Source organism: Tursiops truncatus, chromosome 4, assembly GCF_011762595.2.
Source record: "Tursiops truncatus isolate mTurTru1 chromosome 4, mTurTru1.mat.Y, whole genome shotgun sequence".
In the NCBI taxonomy this organism is placed as follows: Eukaryota; Metazoa; Chordata; class Mammalia; order Artiodactyla; family Delphinidae; genus Tursiops; species Tursiops truncatus.
Window position 1 is genome coordinate 116364011 of NC_047037.1, and position 19572 is coordinate 116383582.

Genomic DNA, 19572 nt, shown 5'->3' on the forward strand with positions numbered 1-19572 from the left:
GCAGTACAACATTTTTGCTACTATAGGCATACACATAGCTTCAGTCCTTTGCAAGTTGCTCTGAGAGACAACATTAATTATATCATTTTTGATTTTGTGCCAAAAGTTCTTCATTTGTTTCTAGAAATAATTTATCTTTTGGATGATTGTAATCATAACTGTAGTGATAATAACTAGCACTTATTAAGCACTTACAGTGCTATTCTAAGTACTTTATGTGGCTAACTCATCCTCCTAATAACTATGACGTAGACATTATTTTTATCCCCTTTTTAAAAGATAAGGAAACAGAGAAGTTAAAGTGACTTGCTGAAGATCACATAAGTATGTGGAGGAGCTTGGAATAGAAACCAAGCAGCCTGATCCCAGTGCCACACATAATTTCTCCTTTCACTGGAAGCTTTTTCTCCTGCGGTACGCGGGCCTCTCACTGTTGTGGCCTTTCCTGTTGCGGCGGACACGCAGGCTCAACGGCCATGGCTCACAGGCCCAGCCGCTCTGCGGCATGTGGGATCTTCCCGGACCGGGGCACGAACCTGTGTCCCCTGCATCGGCAGGCGGACTCTCAACCACTGTGCCACCAGGGAAGCCCTTACTGGAAGCTTTGCTTCAACTGTTTTCCCCAATCAGGAAAACAATGAAACAGTACGGTTAGGAGCATTTTAATGCATGGTTATGAAGCCACTGTAAGTATTTGGAGAGGAAGCAAAAGTGTTGTGCCTCAATTTTTATGATTATGACATTTAGATGATTGCCAGTCCTTTCTTTATTCTGCTAAATATGATTAAATCATTCCATGTCTTTTTTCAGAAATTGCCTTTCCCGTTCTGTTATCACTGAGTGTGGGGCTACACCCATTACTTTGTCAGGGCAAATTTGGGGAATTCACTTATTTATTTATTTATTTTAACTTGGGAAACACGTAGTATATGCTAAATTAAGTAAATGTAAAGAATTAAATTATTGTCCACATTTCCTTTGAGGTAGGTTGTGTGACCATGGTTTTTGTTTTTTTTTTTTTTAAACTTTTGTTTCAGTTATCAGTATCTGGGGAGGAAAACAGTGTACTTAAACCTTAATTGTTGCTCAATATAAATTTGTAAGATGTTTAATAATGAGTTGACTCTCTCAGCAATATACTGACAAGGAGTCTACTTTTGGGAGCCACAATGTCATTGATCGATTTTAGCACTTTTACTGTTTTTTATTTTGAGAATTTATTTATACCTCCAAAGTGAGTGTAGATCCCTGCTGCATTCAGCTTATTATTATTGTATAAGAGAGTATATAGAAAGCCCTTAGCACATTTCTTGGCACATAGTCAGTGTTCAATAAATGTTAGCCATTGTTATTACAGTTATTTTACCACTAGTTTACTTATCTAACTATAGACTATGCTAAACCCATATTTTGTATGATTCATTTAAGTATCTTATAATGGTTGTGACAGATAACAAAGTTTAAAACAGTGGTGCTTTTCAGACTGCACTCCTAATTTTTTCTCTCCTCAAAGGCTGCTAGAATTGGAGTTAGGATGGGTTGGAGACTTCATTCTTCCAGTTGCTCAGGTCTCAAATCTTGGAATCATCCTGTTCTTTCTCCTTTTATCCTTTCCCACATTTAATATGATAGCAAATAATGTTGGACTCTCTGCTTGTACCCATTCTCTCCTATAGTCTATTCCCAGCATACAGCCAGAGTAATCCTTTTAAATTGTAAGTCATACCATGTCATTTCTGTCCAAAACCCTCCACTGGCTTCCTATTATGCTTCGTGTGTATGCTAAACTTCTAAAGCCCTACGTAGTATTATGGGTTATGGCCTTCTGTTACAAAGATAACTTCATTACTAATATCTGGATTTCATAATATGGTTTCACTTAGCTGTCATAGAGCTAGTGTTATATTTATCATTAACTGTGGAGAGCATATAGAGATAAGTGGGCAAGTCTCTTCTCATTTTGCTATTTCAAAAATTCTTAGTTTTTTAGCATCTGTTTTCTTCTAAATTAACTTTAGAATAATTTTGTCCAGGTATTCATTTTTTTTTTTAACATCTTTATTGGAGTATAATTGCTTTACAATGATGTGTTAGTTTCTGCTTTATAACAAAGTGTCCAGGTATACTTTTGATGAGAACTACATACAATTTATGTATTTAATTTGGGTAGGATTTTCATCTTGATAGTATTGAGTATTTCTAGGAGTTCTGTGTGTCTCTCTATCAAGCTTCAGACCATTTTGCTGTTTTCTTCTTATGAGTCTTTGATATTTGCTTGTTAGTTTGCTTCTAGGTAGGCATTCAGCATACATACTAAAGGGAATATCTTTTATTGTCCTTGTTTGCTGAAGTACTATTTTAAATATTTATTTTTCACCCTTTTGTGTGGTCAGTTCCAGAAAACATTTTTTAGTTTGTTCATTTGTTTAGGAGTGTAAGTTATGATTGGATAATTAGTTATAGAATTAATTTTTACATTACATTAGTAGTTTTAATTAATAGAAAAAGGAATTACTATTTATATAGTCTACTTTGTTTACAGTGAATTTATACTGTAAAATTAAGAATCACATAGAATAATTTTAAATCTGAAAATGATTTTTACTATTAGTATTAGTTGTTATGGAGAAGATTACATAATCATATGAGAATGTGTAGAGTTATTCCAAAATATTTGATGTTCCGTTCTTGATATTTGAAGGATAGTAACGGAAACTTGGAACTAGCAGTGGCTTTCCTTACTGCGAAGAATGCCAAGACCCCTCAGCAGGAGGAGACAACTTACTACCAAACAGCACTACCTGGCAATGATAGATACATCAGTGTGGGAAGCCAAGCAGATACGAGTAAGTATACTTCTTTCTTAATATTTTAATTAGAATGTAATGAAAAATTTTTCTTGGAGCTGTGTTTTGTTTAAACAGAGGTGAAGAACAAAAAAGGAACAACTTCAGCTTTGGTTCTTTTTGGTGTAGTGGAAAGGCGCATATGTTTTTTTTAGCTGCTATCTTTGTTTTCAGTTTAGGAGTAAAAGATTATATTTAAGTTGTATATCCTTTTATAAAACATTTCATATTGTATTCATTGTTTTGAAATATGGAACATCTAAAGGTCTTACTCATTAAAGAACAAAAGTTTCTGGAATTTTAAATGGGGCACAGTCATTTGTTTTATTGATGTTAAGTGTTGGTAGAGATCTTAGTATTATTTTTGAAGATAAAGTATTGTTTCTAATTACTGATAGATTTACTGTTTAACAGAATTTTCCTTCCCTTAACTCCAACCTCTCTCCAGAATAAAGATCTTGGAAAAAGGCTTACTACAACATAACAAAATAAATAAATACACATATACACATACATACATTTGGAAAATTTTACACGGGACTCTAATTTTTCTTTATAATGTGAATAATTTATGCTTATATAGTTGAGTTTTGAAATATATGTTCATTTATCTCTATCTCATTATGTAATAACTGCATTATATAAAATGTAGGTATTTCTGTGCATTCTGGATTTGAGAAGTTTGATTACTAACTTGTACTTAAAGAGAATTTTTGATTTTGTTTTATAGACTTTCTCAAAGTTAGGAAACAACCAGGAAGATCCCATTCACATAGATGTTTATAGCTATTGATTGACATTAAATGCTGTTTAATGTTCATTGATAAAATATTTTAATTTCAAAATTTCAAGGTAATCTTAGTGTTTTTGCTCCAAAAATGGTCTTATGTCAGCCAAAGCTAGGATACTCCTATCTCACACATGTAATAGGTGATGGGAGAAGTTTTATGTATGTAAGACAGACTCAGTTGCTGTGTCCAAGTTCAAGACAAAGTGTGGTTTGGCCCCTATCTACATCTCTACCTTCATTTTCTACTGTTTTCCTCCTCTCACTTTACACTGTGATAATGCAGAATAGATTGGAAGTTCTCATTCACCCAGTGCTATTTAATTTCTTCTGTCTTTACACTTGTTGTTCCTTCTGTCTGGAATCTCCTCCAGCCTTTATCCCTAGCCTAATTTCTTCTGATGTTATAAGACTTAGCTTAAGAGCTGCTGGCTCCAGAATGTTTCCTCTAGCCCCTAGAGTGAACCAAGGGCTTTTCTGACACCCAGAGCATACTTCTGTCTTAACGAGTACTGTGCTATTTTGAAATTATTTGCTGTGCCTTTCTTGCTTACCAAACTAAACTAAACTTAAAAGAGACCATTGGTAGTCCCACCATTATAATAGGATGTTATTGTTTCTCAAAAAGTGTTTGTTGAGTTGTTTTTGATAATATGTGTAAAAAAGCTGTTTTGAAACCAATGAAAGTTCTCTTGAACAGGGTTGAGAAGCTTGTTATAAGAAGTTGGAAAAAAGAGAAGTGGTATAAATAGAGGAGGAATTAGTATGTGAGAATAACATATCTTTCAAGGTTCTGAGACTTGGGAGGAAAATGAAATTAGGTAGAAAAAGGAAAAAAAGAAAGATTTTGATTGAAGACAGCTGGTTAAAATGAAGGAGACAAAACTGAGTAAACATGGTTCAGCGTTCTAGTTGAAAGGATGGAAAGATTTTAGAATGATAGCTGTGAACTCAATATAGATGGTAGACTTTGAGACGTGGGACAGCATATATAGATATGCAGGGGAGAATTAGGATTATAAGACTGTCATTAAAGATGATGTGTGAAAATTAGAAAATATTGTTTAAGTCACATGTTAACACCTGTTCAAGACTTTGACAAGGAACAGTGAAAATGTTATGGACAAAAAGAGAGATTTGAATAGGTGCTCTTAGGGAGGAAGCAGCCTGATTTCAGAAAGCATGTGTCCCATTTGTTGATAATTGAAAAAAATTTTTTGTGTGTATGTGTGTAGCTCTCGGAAAATATGCACTAAGTACTTTCATATTCCGCTTGAAAGAAATGGTAGAGAGATGGAGTTTCTGGTTTCATCTTACTGATTATCTTATTGAGCAAATTGCTCGTTGTTGTGGTTTCTTTATTGCTAAAATGAGCTGTCCTTCTAACCAGGATGCTAATTCATATTTAATAATTGAATAATTTGGATAGTGCGTTCATAAAGTTGGTTTGAGATTATTGAGAAAAAAACTTGTAGAAATATAGTGGGGTGATTGTATTATAATAGTATTAGCATTAAACAGAAAAATATAGCTGATGAGGTGACAATAGTTATTTTCTATTTAACAGATTTGTACCATCTTTCATAAAGTTCTAAGAAGTACAGCTGCCTTTAGGAGATAGTCTTTGTTCAGCATTTAAATTTAGTAGTGTCATAATAATACTACAAGTGTTATGACACTTGTATAATACCAAGTGTTACAAGGTTTAAAACTGAGAAAGTAAGTAGATGTCATGCATTCAGCAGATTCTTTAAATGACTATGCTGTAATTGCTGAGTAGAAATGAAATCTCTGTGTATTTTTAATTCTTGGATGGGGTGGTAAAACGTGGGAAGGATAGGAAATAATTATAAATGAATATATATATTCAAACGCAGGCCTCTTGGGGAAAACTCTGTAAGTGCTGAAGGAGTGTGGAGTATTAGAGTGATCAGAGTGTGAGGAAGTTTTCAAGGGATTGTTCTAGATATAAAAACCCTTTTTGAGCATTTTCTCAATTTTATGTGAAATGCATTGTTACTTGAAAGTTGACCATAGTCGAACTTAATTCTTGCAAATATGGTAAGGGTTTTTATTTTTTCAATTTCTTCTTTTTTTTTTTTTTTTAAGTATAAAGTCTGTTACAACCAGGCTAAAGCATAAACAAAGCTTTGCTAACTTTAAGTGTGTCATCTGTTGGTTGTAGTGCTGACAAAACATCTATATTTTGAGATAAAAGTCTCTAATGCTAAATATATAATGGTTCTTTATTGTTATAAGCTAGAATATAGCTTATAACTGAAGGTCTCTTTTAGAATATCTAAAAATACATGTTTTTTTGATGACTAGAAAAATTTAGCTTTCAAACTAATATCCCATAGAAGCTACTTTTGGGGTTGCTGGGAAATTTTCATATACCCAAGTATATCAGAAGAGAAAGCAAGTTATGTCACTTGATTAGGAGAACACATATTTGTGAACTTTAATATTGAAGGAGTAATTACATTTTCAATTGTTGGCCTTCTCAGTGTATTTTTACCTTTCATTTTTGAGAGAAAAAGGAAACATTTCAAGGAAAGCTTGTACTCTGCATAGTAAGGAATTAAGAAGTATTGCTTTGGTAACATTCGATACTGTAATATAACACTCTGTTGAGTTCTGGGAAAAGACCCAAACCATTTTGTAGTACTGTTAGCAAAAATTTGAGGCACCTTTTTAAATTACTTACATCTCCTGTCTAGATTGGATATTGTGAATTGTCAAATGAGTGCCTCCTACCTCTCGCTTAAATGAGAAATAAAATTACTGTGTTAGGAGTTTTGAAGTTAAAAATGCAAAGGGAACTAGGAAACAATGCAAGATATAGAGATATCATAGGTGTATTTAATAATCAGAGAAGAGATTGTGTGAAGTCTTTGTGTCATGGCAAACTCTGTCATAGACATGACCATATAAGGCTTTTGCCCAATTTGAAATCAAATAGTAATATTCTTTCTTTCATGATCATTAAATTCTTTTTAACTTTTTTAAAACGGGAAAAAAATGGTATATACCCGCCAGAACGAGATGTGCTACAATTGAGCAAAGTATGGATCAAAAGATAAGAGGGATTTGGGTAGGTAATTTTAACACAGAAAATAATGCCGCATATTGGCTTAAGTTTTAGAGAAACTAGTATAACACATTGGAGTGAGTGTTAAGTGGTAGACTCTTCACAAATTTAGAATCACTGTATTTTTTTTAAGACACACTGTATTTTTTTTTTTTTTATCCTCCAAAAGAACTTGAATTATTTGGTAAGGATTGCATAGAAAGTGAGAAAAATGTTGAAGTTCTGTCCTAGAACTCTAATCTTGGTTATATTGCTTGGCTAGCCTAAAAGTGATTTAAAGCACAAATGATAAATAGATCCCAGTCTAGTGCTCTCACCCCTGCTGAGGGCAAATCACTTATGTTAAGCAGGTTAGGATTTTATTCATTGAATACTGATATTTTTCCCATTCACCAAATTTGTTAAACAAGCATCTGCAGATAGAAAACAAAAATTAGTGAAATGGAAGTTAAATCTCTTTCTGTAGAGATTTCTAATGCATAAAACTATTTTGATGATTCACCAAAAGTCAATGTTAAGCTTAAAAATGAGATGCTACAATGGTATGAAAATTACTTGTAACTGATTGGATGCAATTAGACTTACATTCTATATTAGACATACACTGTAGAGTTACTTGTATAACTTTATGAATTTTCTTTAACTTTAGGACAGAATGATAGCCATGGGCCTTTGCACTTCTTGTTGACTAATATAGAATGTTAACTTTTAATTTTTTCCAAGTTGGAAAACACAGTAAAACAGATGACAAAAATCAAGAATGGCTCCTTTATTATTACTTTCCTTACTTAGTAATGCTGCCATTATAAATTTAGCAGCTATTATTAAAAACAGAGCAAGACCATTTAGAGCTGAGCTGTTCAATACAGTTGCCAGTAGTTACATGTGGAGACTTAACTTTAAACACAAAATTAAGTAATACTGAAACTCAGTTTTTTCCGTTGCCATAGATACATTTAAAATGGTCAATAGTAGTCACATGTGACTAGTGGCTACCTTATTGGACAGTACGGATAATAGTACATTTCCATCATCACAGGAAGTTCTATTGGACGTCACTGTTTTGGAGAATGTGAGTTTAGCAATGAGAGGATTGGAAAAGTAGGAACATCTTAAGAGAACTGAGTGACGGCAGGGGAGAATGGGAGAGTGGGATGAGCAACAAAATTTACATTGCTTTTGTCTTCTTGATTTTAAATATCCTTTTAACATGATACTTTATTATGCTACTTGTCCTTTTACTAGAAAAAATTTTGGATAAGGTATATATTCTCAAGTATTCTAACTAGTGCCACTGTGGAGATGACTCATTAATTTTTATTTCTATTCCATAGTCTAGATATTAACCTTTATTTGCTTAACAAATATTTATTGATTGCCTAATATGTGTCAGGCTTTTAAGCCCTTAAAAAATCAAAAAGTGTCTCCGTTTACATAGGGGGAAGACAGACAGTAAACAATAAATAAATATTGTCAGATAATAATAAGTTCATGAAGAACAATAGAGCAGGGTAGAGGGACAGAGGCCGGCAGGGATGAGGTTGTAGTTCAGACATGGGGTATGCTATTTTAGATGGAAGGTTGGTTGGGAAATGTCTCATTTATACAGAGACCTGAGGAAGTGAAGGGGTGAACCTCAAGGATGTCTTAGGGAGGTGTGTCCCAGGCTGGGGTCTTGAGGTAGGAGTATGTTTTTGGCTCAGGAGGTGAATGGTGAGGACAACAACCGTGGTTGAAGCAGAGTGAGAGTGAGAATGGTATTTTTCTCATTTCCAGTCGGCTGACCATCGCTTTCTTCATATTTGCTTTTTTCTCTTAAGGGTATCCCTGTCCTTTTGGTGGGCCAGAAGATTTTTTCTGCTCTGGTACCTACTCTTATTACAACTCTTCTCAAACTCTTGTTCAGCACTTTTAACTCCTCTAACTCCCAAAACAGTTATTTCTACTCATATCACTCCCCTGCCTAGAAATCTTTGCTGGTGGTAAATATAAGCTTGGCTTATTAAAAATAAAAAAGTGTTTCCCCTAGGTTTAGCTTTATGTAGGTAAGGAAAATAATGAAAGAACTATTTTTTTCTAAAATAAAAATCTTTGCATATATTCAATTGATTATGGGCTAAATTGGCTCTTGTGAACTAACTTGGAAGCCTCATGTCATTTTATATACCATTTTCATGAGAAAAAATGAGTGATAAACAATTCATACATTTGAAGTCTAATTTATTGTTAAGTTGATGACTTTCTGTTTTGGAGTTAGCAGAGAAATGTTTGGTAGTTGGTGTGTAAGTTTTTGGAGAGTGGAAGATTTATTGGGGTGGATGTTATGTTTTGGTATATATATTTCTGACTTTACAGGAAAAAATGTTTTATTTTGGTCAATCTTGAAATGTTGTAGATTACTGTTCATAGGCTTTTGTAACGTGATTTTCTACAGTGTTATTCAGCTGACACTAACACACTTGTGCCCTTGAATTCTGTTCACACTAATGCTAATACTAATACTGGAGGGAGGATTGGTTCAAACAAAGTTTGGTGTTTTACCAAGGTCCTCCCTTGGCATTGACAGAAAAATATTCATAGTACTTTGGTATTTGGATGGAATTTTTACAAAGGCTAAGTTTTTATAGTTGACTTTTGCCAGTTAGAAATTGTTTACTGCTAAGCTTATTCTCTGTTCCTTTTTGAATAAACACATAAGAAAATCATAGAGGGCTATTTTTCATTGTGAAATTGATAGTTTATTACATATTTTACAGAAATCATTCTAGTAAACTCCAGAAAAATAAATTTAGGATTAACCATTCTATTAAAATAAAGTTTTATTTTCTTAATATCTGTTCTTAAAATCGTACTCACATACCAATGTGAGTAGATTATAGTAATTCAAGATTTCTGTATTGTTCTAAAATGACCTACAGAAAGAAGCTTTATGAGGTAATGGGAACATCATGGAGAAAATTATTGTAATTATAGTGAAACTACAAATAATAAATAAACCTTCTCCATCACTTAAAGGAACAAGTCCCAGCTTTTCAGTTAAGAACTGATAGTCTGTGGTCAGCTAACCTTTCTAGCACTAAAGACTATAATTGCTTGTTTCTTCCTCTGCTCATACTTATAATACTTCTGACACCAGATATGTGAGTTTTTTTCCCCCTCACGCGACCAATTCTCCAACACCAGCTGGGTGTTCTACAATTCTGATACCCTCTACCTGGAGTTAGCATCAGACCCCACAGGCTAAATGCTCAGTCCCATAAGATTGCCCCTACCTTAGACACCAGTCACAAGTAGTGGGGCCCCAGGTTACCCACATTCTGTCTGACTTGGCTACAACAAATTGGGGTTCTCAAGACCCCCTCAAGTTTGATCATTTGCTATAATGGCTCATAACTCAGGGAAACACTTACTTTTACTGGTTTATTATATAATAAAGGCTATGATAAAGTATGTACAGCCAGATGGAGAGGTATATAGAACAAGGTCTGGAAGGGTCCCAAGCCAGGAGTTTCTGTTATGTGGAGTTGGGGTGCACCACCCTCCTAACATGTGGATATGTTCACCAACCTGGAAGCTCCCCAAACCTTGTATTTTAGGGATTTTTATGGAGGTTTCATCAGGTAGGCCTGATCGATTATTAACTTAACCTCCAGTCCTTATGTCTCCCTGGAGGATGGGAGGTAGGGCTCAAAGTTCCAAGCTTCTCATCATGGCTTAGTCTTTCTGATGACCAGTGGCCCATCCTGAAGCTATTTAGGAACCCCCCAGAGTCAGCTCCTTAGAGCAAAATATGTTCCTGTCAAGCTAGGAAATGCCAAGTGATATAGGAACTTTATGTCAGGAACTGTGTCAGAGACCAAATATTAGAACAAAAGGTTCTCCTAGTGTCTTATCTTGCTCTTTGAATGAATTGTTTATCCGTGCATGATTTAATAACACAGCGCATTGGTAATTTGGAAAAGGTTTCCTTCCAAATGTTGGAAGAAAGTCTACATTATAAAACAAATAGAAATTGTTAATATCACTCGATTTCACCAGAAAAGCCTTTTAAGTATTGGGAAGATGTCAAGCTCATAGTGGTAGAAACAAGTTTTCTGAAGTTTCCGTTTTTGCTTGAAAATTCCATGGTAATCATTGGCAACAAATACTCTTCATTTGTTCTTCAAGTGACAGGCTCACTTTATTTTTCAGAAAATGTCTGCCAAATACTGATGTCTGAATAATCATAGTTTGTAGTTTGTCAGTTGTTCTTTCAAGTAAAAATAGTGCTCCATGAAAAAAAAATCAGTTCAGCTTGCAACTCAAGCAGTGTTCTAGTGTTTTTCTTTACCAACAGCATACTTTGGATATACAGCAGAAGTACTATGCATACTTTCTGTTTTGTCACATAGAATTAAAAGAACATGTAAAACAATGTTTGAGATTTAATAAAATTAGTTTCCTCATTTTATCAAGAATTTAAGAGACTGGCTTTTTTTATTTTGAATAATGGGTGTGCATAGTTGTAATATAATTAACTTGATGCTACTGCCTTGATTTGTGCTAAGATGCTGTGGTTTTATGCATTGTTGTTTTGCATAATCACTGCAAATGTGACCCCAGTAGGAAAGGCAAATAACATCTTATTATTATTATGAGAGTATTTTTTTATTTAAGGAACGCCTTCCTTCATAGGGTCATTGGGGATCCCAAGGATCCATGGATTACACTTGGATACTGCTAGTGTAGAGGAAAGACCACTGGACTTAATCATTTGAAGACTTAAAGTTGAAGCCTGTGTACCATTCTTTATTCTTATACTATTAGACTTCATTTCTTGCAACTTCATTATCTCATTTATGAAATAGGGTTAAAAGCATCTTGCCTAGTTTTTTGCTTTTGTGTTGCTTGAGTTACGATTGCTAAATTATGAAAAGTTCTAAGTATAACTTGTTGCCATTTCTAGGTGAGTTCTGCTCTAGCCAGTTTGGTTTACTTGTCAGTCATGAAACAGTAAACACTCTAGATAGTTCCAAAGAAGAAATTTAATACAGGGAACTAGGTTCTTAAAAAAATCAGTGGAAGCAATGGAGGAAGGATCTCTAACTCAGCTTTCTGAAATGACTCCTGGATTCTTGCAGGACTGGCCAGCCAGGGAAACCATTCCGTCTGCCACAGTCAGGAAGATAGTGAATCAGGAGACTGCCTTTGGGACTACAGGGTTCAAGAGCGTACATAGCTCTATAGCTGCTGCCCAGGGAACAAGCAGCCAGGATTAGGTAACTGCCACTGAGCTGTGCCTGGGCATTGGAGTGCAGAGTCTGGTTACCACTTCTACTCTATCTCTTGACATACCTGACGCTGTAAATTGGATACTGGATTGCTACTGTGGAACAGCCCACATTTCTTCAGTCATGCTGGAGAAAAACAGCCAAAAGCAGCAGGATAGTGGCTTCCCCCCTCAAGTCTGCCTTCCAAATCTTATGCTGATGCATCCGATTGGTGGAACCTAAATTTTATCCAGAACCATAACTGCAGGTGAATCAGGAAAATAAGCTTGTTTGTTTTAATCTTTTCAGCTTCTGTAGTTGTAGAAGGCACACAAGGAGGATGAGAGATTGGAGTCTGAGGGCTAATTGATCATGTCCCCAAAACCTGTTTTTCTGCTTCTTTGTGATTTTCAGGTTATTTTCTTTACTTCCATTATTCTCTCTTTACTCACCCAAGTTCTAGTCATTATTTAATGATCATGATAGTTCTCATTTTTATGAGGCCACTTCATGCCTCTCCAGTCCTAGCTTCTTTATCAATATTTCAGCTGGACTGAATGACTACACCCGGTGATATCCATCTACAGCTGTGGTTTGGTGGACTCGGAATTTGTAAACCAGAATTAGGAAACCTTTGGCCTGCTGACGTACGTATGCATGCTCCATCATTTCACTTGCTCTATAACTCTGTTCCACATTTTACTTGACTGAGTTTTTTGGACCTTACTTACTACATTTTTGTGAGGTTTTGTTATACTCTCTAAGAACATTAAAAAAATCTTCCGTGGGCAACTGTTATTTTTAATATTCTCATAAGCTGCTGTTTGGAGAAAAAAGTGTATATAACAATAGAAGTAGACTTTTGAAACTATCAATATACTTTATTTTTTATTAAGTGCAAAATATTTTTTTTCTAGTAGTTATATATAACCCTGTAGCCAGATGGTAAAATGAAGACACTTTATCTCCCATCCCCAACCCTTTTGTTTGTTTCTCTCTTATTCTAAGATTACAAAGAAAAAAATTAATTTTAACATGTCTCGAATACAAATAAACAAAGTGATTATAAAACTTGTCCAGGATACCAACCAGCATAATCCCAACTATGCAAAGATAAGGTAGTAACAGCTATACTTCTTTCTCTTTCTCATCCCATTATTTTGTAATATCCTACTTAGTAACATGTTATGATCTATCATTGTTTAAATGATAATAGGAGTATAATTGACATCTTTTGAGGTAAGGAAATAAATCGATGTATATTGGGAAATTGGATTAAAAATCAGTTTTTTTGAATGTGGTAATAGTTGTAGACTTTATTCTTTGGAAGAAGAACACTTACAGCATCTAGACTACTTTATTTTATTCTAACAAAAGAAAACCTGTCATTTACTTGCATATTTTTCTTTTTTGTGAAATGAAAACCTTTTTTTAATTAAAAGGAATGCATAGAACATTAAATAGAAAGTGAAAGATCCTTATACTTCCTTCTCCCCATAACCCTCCTCATCGAAATTAACCACTGTTAACAGCTTCATACATTCATCCAGACTTTAAAAGTGTATATAAACATAGATATATATGGTCAATTAGTTTCTGAAACATAGTTTTTGAGAGCTCATTTAATTATTATACTTTAATAAATGTCTAGGTAGTATAGCCGACTGGAATGTGTGTGTATTTGGGTTGACTTCAGAAAGCATAAATATAAATGTTTAATTATGTTGGCTTCAGTTTTTGTTGTTAAAGAACCTGTTTTTAGCAGTCTTTCTGCTTATTAGCTTTTAATCAGAGACTTCATAGTAAATATTGAGATTCCTCTGTAATGAAAAATATTTATACTCTTAATTGCTTTAGGTATATTTTATAGAGAAGAACATTCAATTTCAAAGTATAACCAATTTAAAAAGTTTGCATTCTCTTCAGAGAGGCTCTTATACAGAATTAAGTTGGTGCTGACTTTGATTGGAAAGGGTATATTGGGTATAAAATCTCCATTATAAGAATTACCTTTCATTTTGTTTGACTTTTAATTTTGAGAAAGATAGTTTTGCTTTTCAGATGTGATTGATCTCACTGGAGATGATAAAGATGATCTTCAGAGAGCAATTGCCTTGAGTTTGGCGGAATCAAACAGGGCGTTCAGGGAGACTGGAATAACTGATGAGGAGCAAGCCATTAGCAGGTAAAAATATAATTTGTATAAAGTAGATATAAATACTATTTATAATAGAAATAATAATTGACTTTAATTTGAAGAGGCACAAAGATATACTTTGCAATTCTAAATAAACTATTAATAAACTTAGTATTGTTTTTATATTTTATGTAACTCAGATTTTCTTATTCTAGATTCAACTGCATTTGAAACTTAGATTGTTTTTAGGATTTTGGAGCGGCATTGTGGGGCATTAAATTTAGGTATATATTTTAATATTTCTTTGATTTTTTTTCTTTCTTCCCCTAATTCCTTTTGGATACATTGTCCAATTCAATTTATAGTCATTTATGGCCAGGGTCAACAAACTTTTTTCTGTAACGTGCCAGTGGTAAATATTTTAGGCTTTGTCAGCCATCTGGTTTCTGTTGCAGTTGCTCAACTCAAGTGTTGTAGTGTAAAAGCAGCCATCGATAATGCATAATTTAATGAGGGTGGCTGTGTTCCAGTAAATCTCGATTTACAAAAACAGAGGGCCAGCTGGATTTGGCCCATGGGCCATACTTTGCCAACTTCTGATCTATAATATGATAGTATATTTATAGGTTTTTTGTTTTTTTTTTTAAGAAATAAGCAAGATTCCAAGATGTGTGATGGAATGCATCTTTTTTTTTTTTTTTTTTTTGCGGTACGCGGGCCTCTCACTGTTGTGGCCTCTCCCGTTGCGGAGCACAGGCTCCGGACGCGCAGGCTCAGCGGCCATGGCTCACGGGCCCAGCCGCTCCGCGGCATGTGGGATCTTCGCAGACCGGGGCACGAATCTGCGTCCCCTGCATCGGCAGGTGGACTCTCAACCACTGCGCCACCAGGGAAGCCCTGGAATGCATCTTTTGATTTAATTACCAAAACTTTTTAGTTTGAAAAAATTTGATCCACCAAAGGATTAAATAAGTTTGATTTAAAAAATAAAACTTTAAATTATAACTAAACATAATCTTCTAAACAACTCTTTGGAGCCAATGGTAAGTTTATCTTACTGAAGAAGAAATTTGTCTTTTAAGAGGTTAAATGATTTTCCAAAGATACACAGCTAAGATGGGTCTTATGACTCCAATGTTCTTTTCCCCTGTTAACAGAGTTGTTTGGTAGCAGAATGTACCAGCTTTCTTAGATAATTTCCCTTGGCACAATATTAATAGTACATTTCTTTCTGAGTAATCTGAGATTACCGTAGGAGATGCCTCAAAATGCTATGTTTAGCAAAGGCACATAATTTTTTGTAGTAATACTTTTTAATGTCTTTGTTACTTTGGAAACTGCTTTGTATAATAAGATATCAAGATGGCAAGCCTTAATTAAAATTCATTATCCTCTTTAGTTGTGGCTAATATCATTTAATACCAGTAATTTTAAATGAAAACCAAAAGTACATGTGCTATTTTTAGACATTTTATTTAGGCTTATTTTTTGAAGGATTTGGAGAAATTATAAAGTTAGATTTTGTCTTATAAAAATGAATTGGAATGAAATATTTGTCTTGAATAATTATAAAATTTGAAAATACTTAAGCTTTATGAGAAATATTTTAAACATGAAATACATCAGTTGGAATTCATATTTAAGGGGAATGATAATCTAGTATGTGAAAAAGAGATTATAAAATAGAATATATACTATGATACAAATATTTTTAAATGTATATATATTGTTATATATATTAATTTATATTAGTACATAAATAGAAAAAAGTCTGGAGGGTTATATACCAAGTAGTGTCAGTAGTTTTGTATCCTGTGTTTTCTAATTAAAATAACATAATTAGATAATCAGTATAAATAAATAAATAAATAAAAGTTAAGAAATTTAGATTATTCCTAATCTCTATTACGTACAATATATGTTATATATTCTTTAAGATACTGATTTTTGTCCAAATGGAAAAAAAAAACTCTTTAAGTTAATGCACTTTTTTTTCCCTTGATCTTTTAATTTTAGTATACTCTTAAAATAGTAAATACTTTGCAAGTATTTTTATTGTAGATAGCATTGCAGAGAATTGCTATAGTGTAGTATAACAAAATTTTATGTAAAATTATACTCAGAAGTAAAAAAAAATAATTTACTGTTGCAAAATGTAATTTTTTCCCTGATATGCATAGATTTTATAATATATAGTTAACAAAAAAGTTAACTGCAACATTCAGTAAATAAGCACATTTATAAATCATATTGTATTAGAAATAAGGGAATATGAGAATTCTAGTTAAGCATTTGACAAATATAACATTGCAGTGAGTTTTATTAAGGCTTAGACTCTAAATTCAAAAGGGAAAATGGTGAATTTTTTAAGGAAAACATTTATATATTATGCTTAAAAGTAAATTTATTTGTTCATTACCTAGTAAGTTCAGATGACAAAATCTTGCCAAGTAAAATCCTAGAATCATTTGACTATGGTTATATTTCAGTATACATACTTTAATATGAATTCACACATTTGGAATACTGCGCTATTGTGCACACCTAGATGAAATAAAACCTTTTTACATCTTACAATCTTGTGTTCAGGCACCCATAAATTTCATGGTAAAATTTCTTAAGTTGAACATTTTACAAGTGTACTTCTTAATATAATTACTTCTTAATGTCAGGATTGGATGCATTTATTATAATTATCTTAGTTATCACTGCACAGACAGGGAACAAGTAGAGTATGGATAGTAGAAATTTGTTAATAAACTCCATTGTGGCTAGTTTGTGTCTAGCATATTTGTTGTGAAAATGGCTTGCCTCATGAGATGACTTTGAATAAGTTGGGTAGAAGGTAGGGCTAGGTTCTAGTTAAAATTGTTACAAAGACCACACCTTCAACAGTTTCAGGAAACATGGTAGACTAAAACAGATATTCTAGTGGAAACAACCAGAATGTGTTGTTTCTGTTGGATGTAAAATATTTTAAGATCTCTTGAAAGTATTATAGAATTGTTAAGATAGTAAGGGCTATAATCAGACTAAATCAAAGTGAAAGGTGGAACCCAAAGAAGTAAGTTCGGAATGCTGAAAGTCACTTTTTGACATGATGACATTTGCTTGTGTGTATAAATTTGAATTTCAGTTTTGATATCCTTGTTGAATGTGGGAAAAAGAAGTTAAAGGCCATTGTCTATATTAGGTGGGAAGTTTTAATAAGAAATCATTCCCCTTGTAAAGTTATGTCAATGGATGACATATTCACAAATAAGGGTAAATCAGAACTATCCCCCCCTCTGAAACCCCTATAATACTACAAAGACAGTTGCCTTAGCTATGAGGAGTGTTGTTGGAGGGGATGAGATTTGCTCCTGAGAAGTTATACCATGGTTGTACAGCTAAAATTTGTGTCACTTTAATGATTCAATAAATCTCTACTTGAAAGAGTACTGTGAAAATATCTTCTAGAAATGAAAATAAGAATTACTAAATTAAAAAAACGGAAAAGAAAAAACAGAACACAGGTTTAATAGCAGATTAGAAATAGCTGAAGAATGTATTAGTAGACTGTAAGCTATATGAGAAGAAATTATCCAGTGTGTAACAGATAGCTAAAAAGTTAAATAATATGAAGAAAGGTTGAATGACACGGAGAATAAAATGAGTAGGTCTAACATACATTAATTGGTGTTACAGAAGAAGAGGAGGGAGGGAGTCAGAGGCAAAATTTAAAGTGATAATCACAGAATTTTTTAGAAGCGAAGAGGTAACTTGTAATTTCATGAGCCAACAAATCCCAATCAGAAAAATGAAAAGAAACCCACACATAAATTCATTATAGTGACACTCCAGAATACATAAGACTGGGAAAATCTTAAAATTACTTAGAGGAAAAAGGTAGAATTATCCTAAAAATAGTACCAGTGAAAGTGACAAATGACACAAATTTACATAGCAGTTAGACACATGAAAATAATAAGTTCGACCAGTTAAAAGTGGACAAGTTGCCATGTTGGGTATGATGATAGATTATAGCAGTGGTGGTAATCTTTGTGGTACAAGTTTGTTGAGTCACCTCATTGGAGAACAGCCACCACTGTATATCCAACACAATGGCTAAAATGAAAAAGACTGACAATATCAAATGTTGGCAAGCATGTAGAGCAATTGGAAGTGTCATATATTGTTCGTAAGAATGTATAATGGTACAGCCACTTTGGAAAACTGGGAATTTCTAGTGTATTTCAACATATATTATGCTAGGACTTAGCATAGTCCACGTTTCCACTTCTAGGTATAGACCCTTGAGAAAGAAGCACATAGTGCCTTTATTGATAATAACTAAAAACTGTAAACAACCAAATATCTGTAGGAGCAGAATAGTTAACAGTGGTTGTATATTCACACAGTGGAATACTAAGCAATGTAATGGAAAACATTTTCCTGGTAATTTAAAAAATGTGGAGGAATCCACAAAGTAACATGTTGAGTGAAAGAAACTTGACACAAAAGAGTAACTGCTGTGTGATTCCATTTATGTGATGTTTAAGGACAAGCAGAACTAGTTTATTGTGGTAGAAGTCAGATTGGTGATTATCTGAGAATTAGAGAGACACTATTGATTGGGAAAGGGCATGACAGAATTTTGGGGAATAACAGAAATTTTCTATATCTTTGTCTGGGTGGTGGTTACATGCAGGGTGGTATTCATTGGTAAAAATTTCACTGAACTATACATTTAAGGTTTGTGTTTCTTATTATATGTAAATCACCTCAATAAAATACTCTTACCAAGAAAAGATGTATTTAGCCCTGTTGGTTGATAATCAATATAAAAAAGGTTATGTTTTTATGTATAAGAAAGAATGATAAGGAGAAAATTTTAAAAGCTACCATTTATAACACATAAAACTATTAAAGACCAGGAATAAATCTAATAAGTGTGCAAGAACTTCTAAGAAGAAAATTATTAAATAACACTGAGACATATTAATAAATATGGAAATAATTGGAAATGTATTCTGTTTCACAAATTGGAAGACTGAATATTGTAAAACTGGTTAGTTCTCCTTAAATTAACTTACGGGTTTAGTGTGATCACAATCAAAATACCAATAGATTTTTTTTAAAGGAACTGTAGAAGATGAATACTCCTTTCGTCCCTCCCTTCGTCCCTCCCTTCGTCCCTCCCTCCCTTCCTCGCTCCCTCCCTTCCTCCCTCCCTCCCTTCCTTCCTCTTCTTCCTTCCTTCCTTCCACCTTCTTTTTTCTTTTCTTTTTGGTTGATCTGTATAGCTTAAATGATATGCATGTTTTCCAGTGAGTATGTTGCTTGCTTGGAATAGACTTAGATGATCCAAAGTGGAATATTTTCTATAATGCAGTTTAAATAACAATACAAAAGAAAACAAGCAAAAAAAAAAGCCCTCAAAATCAGTACGATAAAATTCTACTAGGAACATGAACACTTAC

General features: G+C 33.5%; 1 protein-coding gene across 5 annotated transcripts in view; it reads left to right on the forward strand.

Annotated features, from left to right (window-relative positions):
* Positions 1 to 19572, forward strand: part of USP25 (ubiquitin specific peptidase 25) — a 138493-nt gene that overhangs the window by 20128 nt on the left and 98793 nt on the right. For 4 of the 5 annotated variants that reach the window (XM_073804389.1, XM_073804390.1, XM_019922544.3 and 1 more), the window contains exons 3-4: positions 2702 to 2846; positions 14035 to 14158. In XM_073804389.1, coding sequence (XP_073660490.1) covers positions 2702 to 2846; positions 14035 to 14158 — 269 coding nt within the window. Of the gene's footprint in view, positions 1 to 2701; positions 2847 to 14034; positions 14159 to 19572 lie in introns of those variants that run through there. The other variant, XM_073804391.1, reaches the window with a different exon arrangement.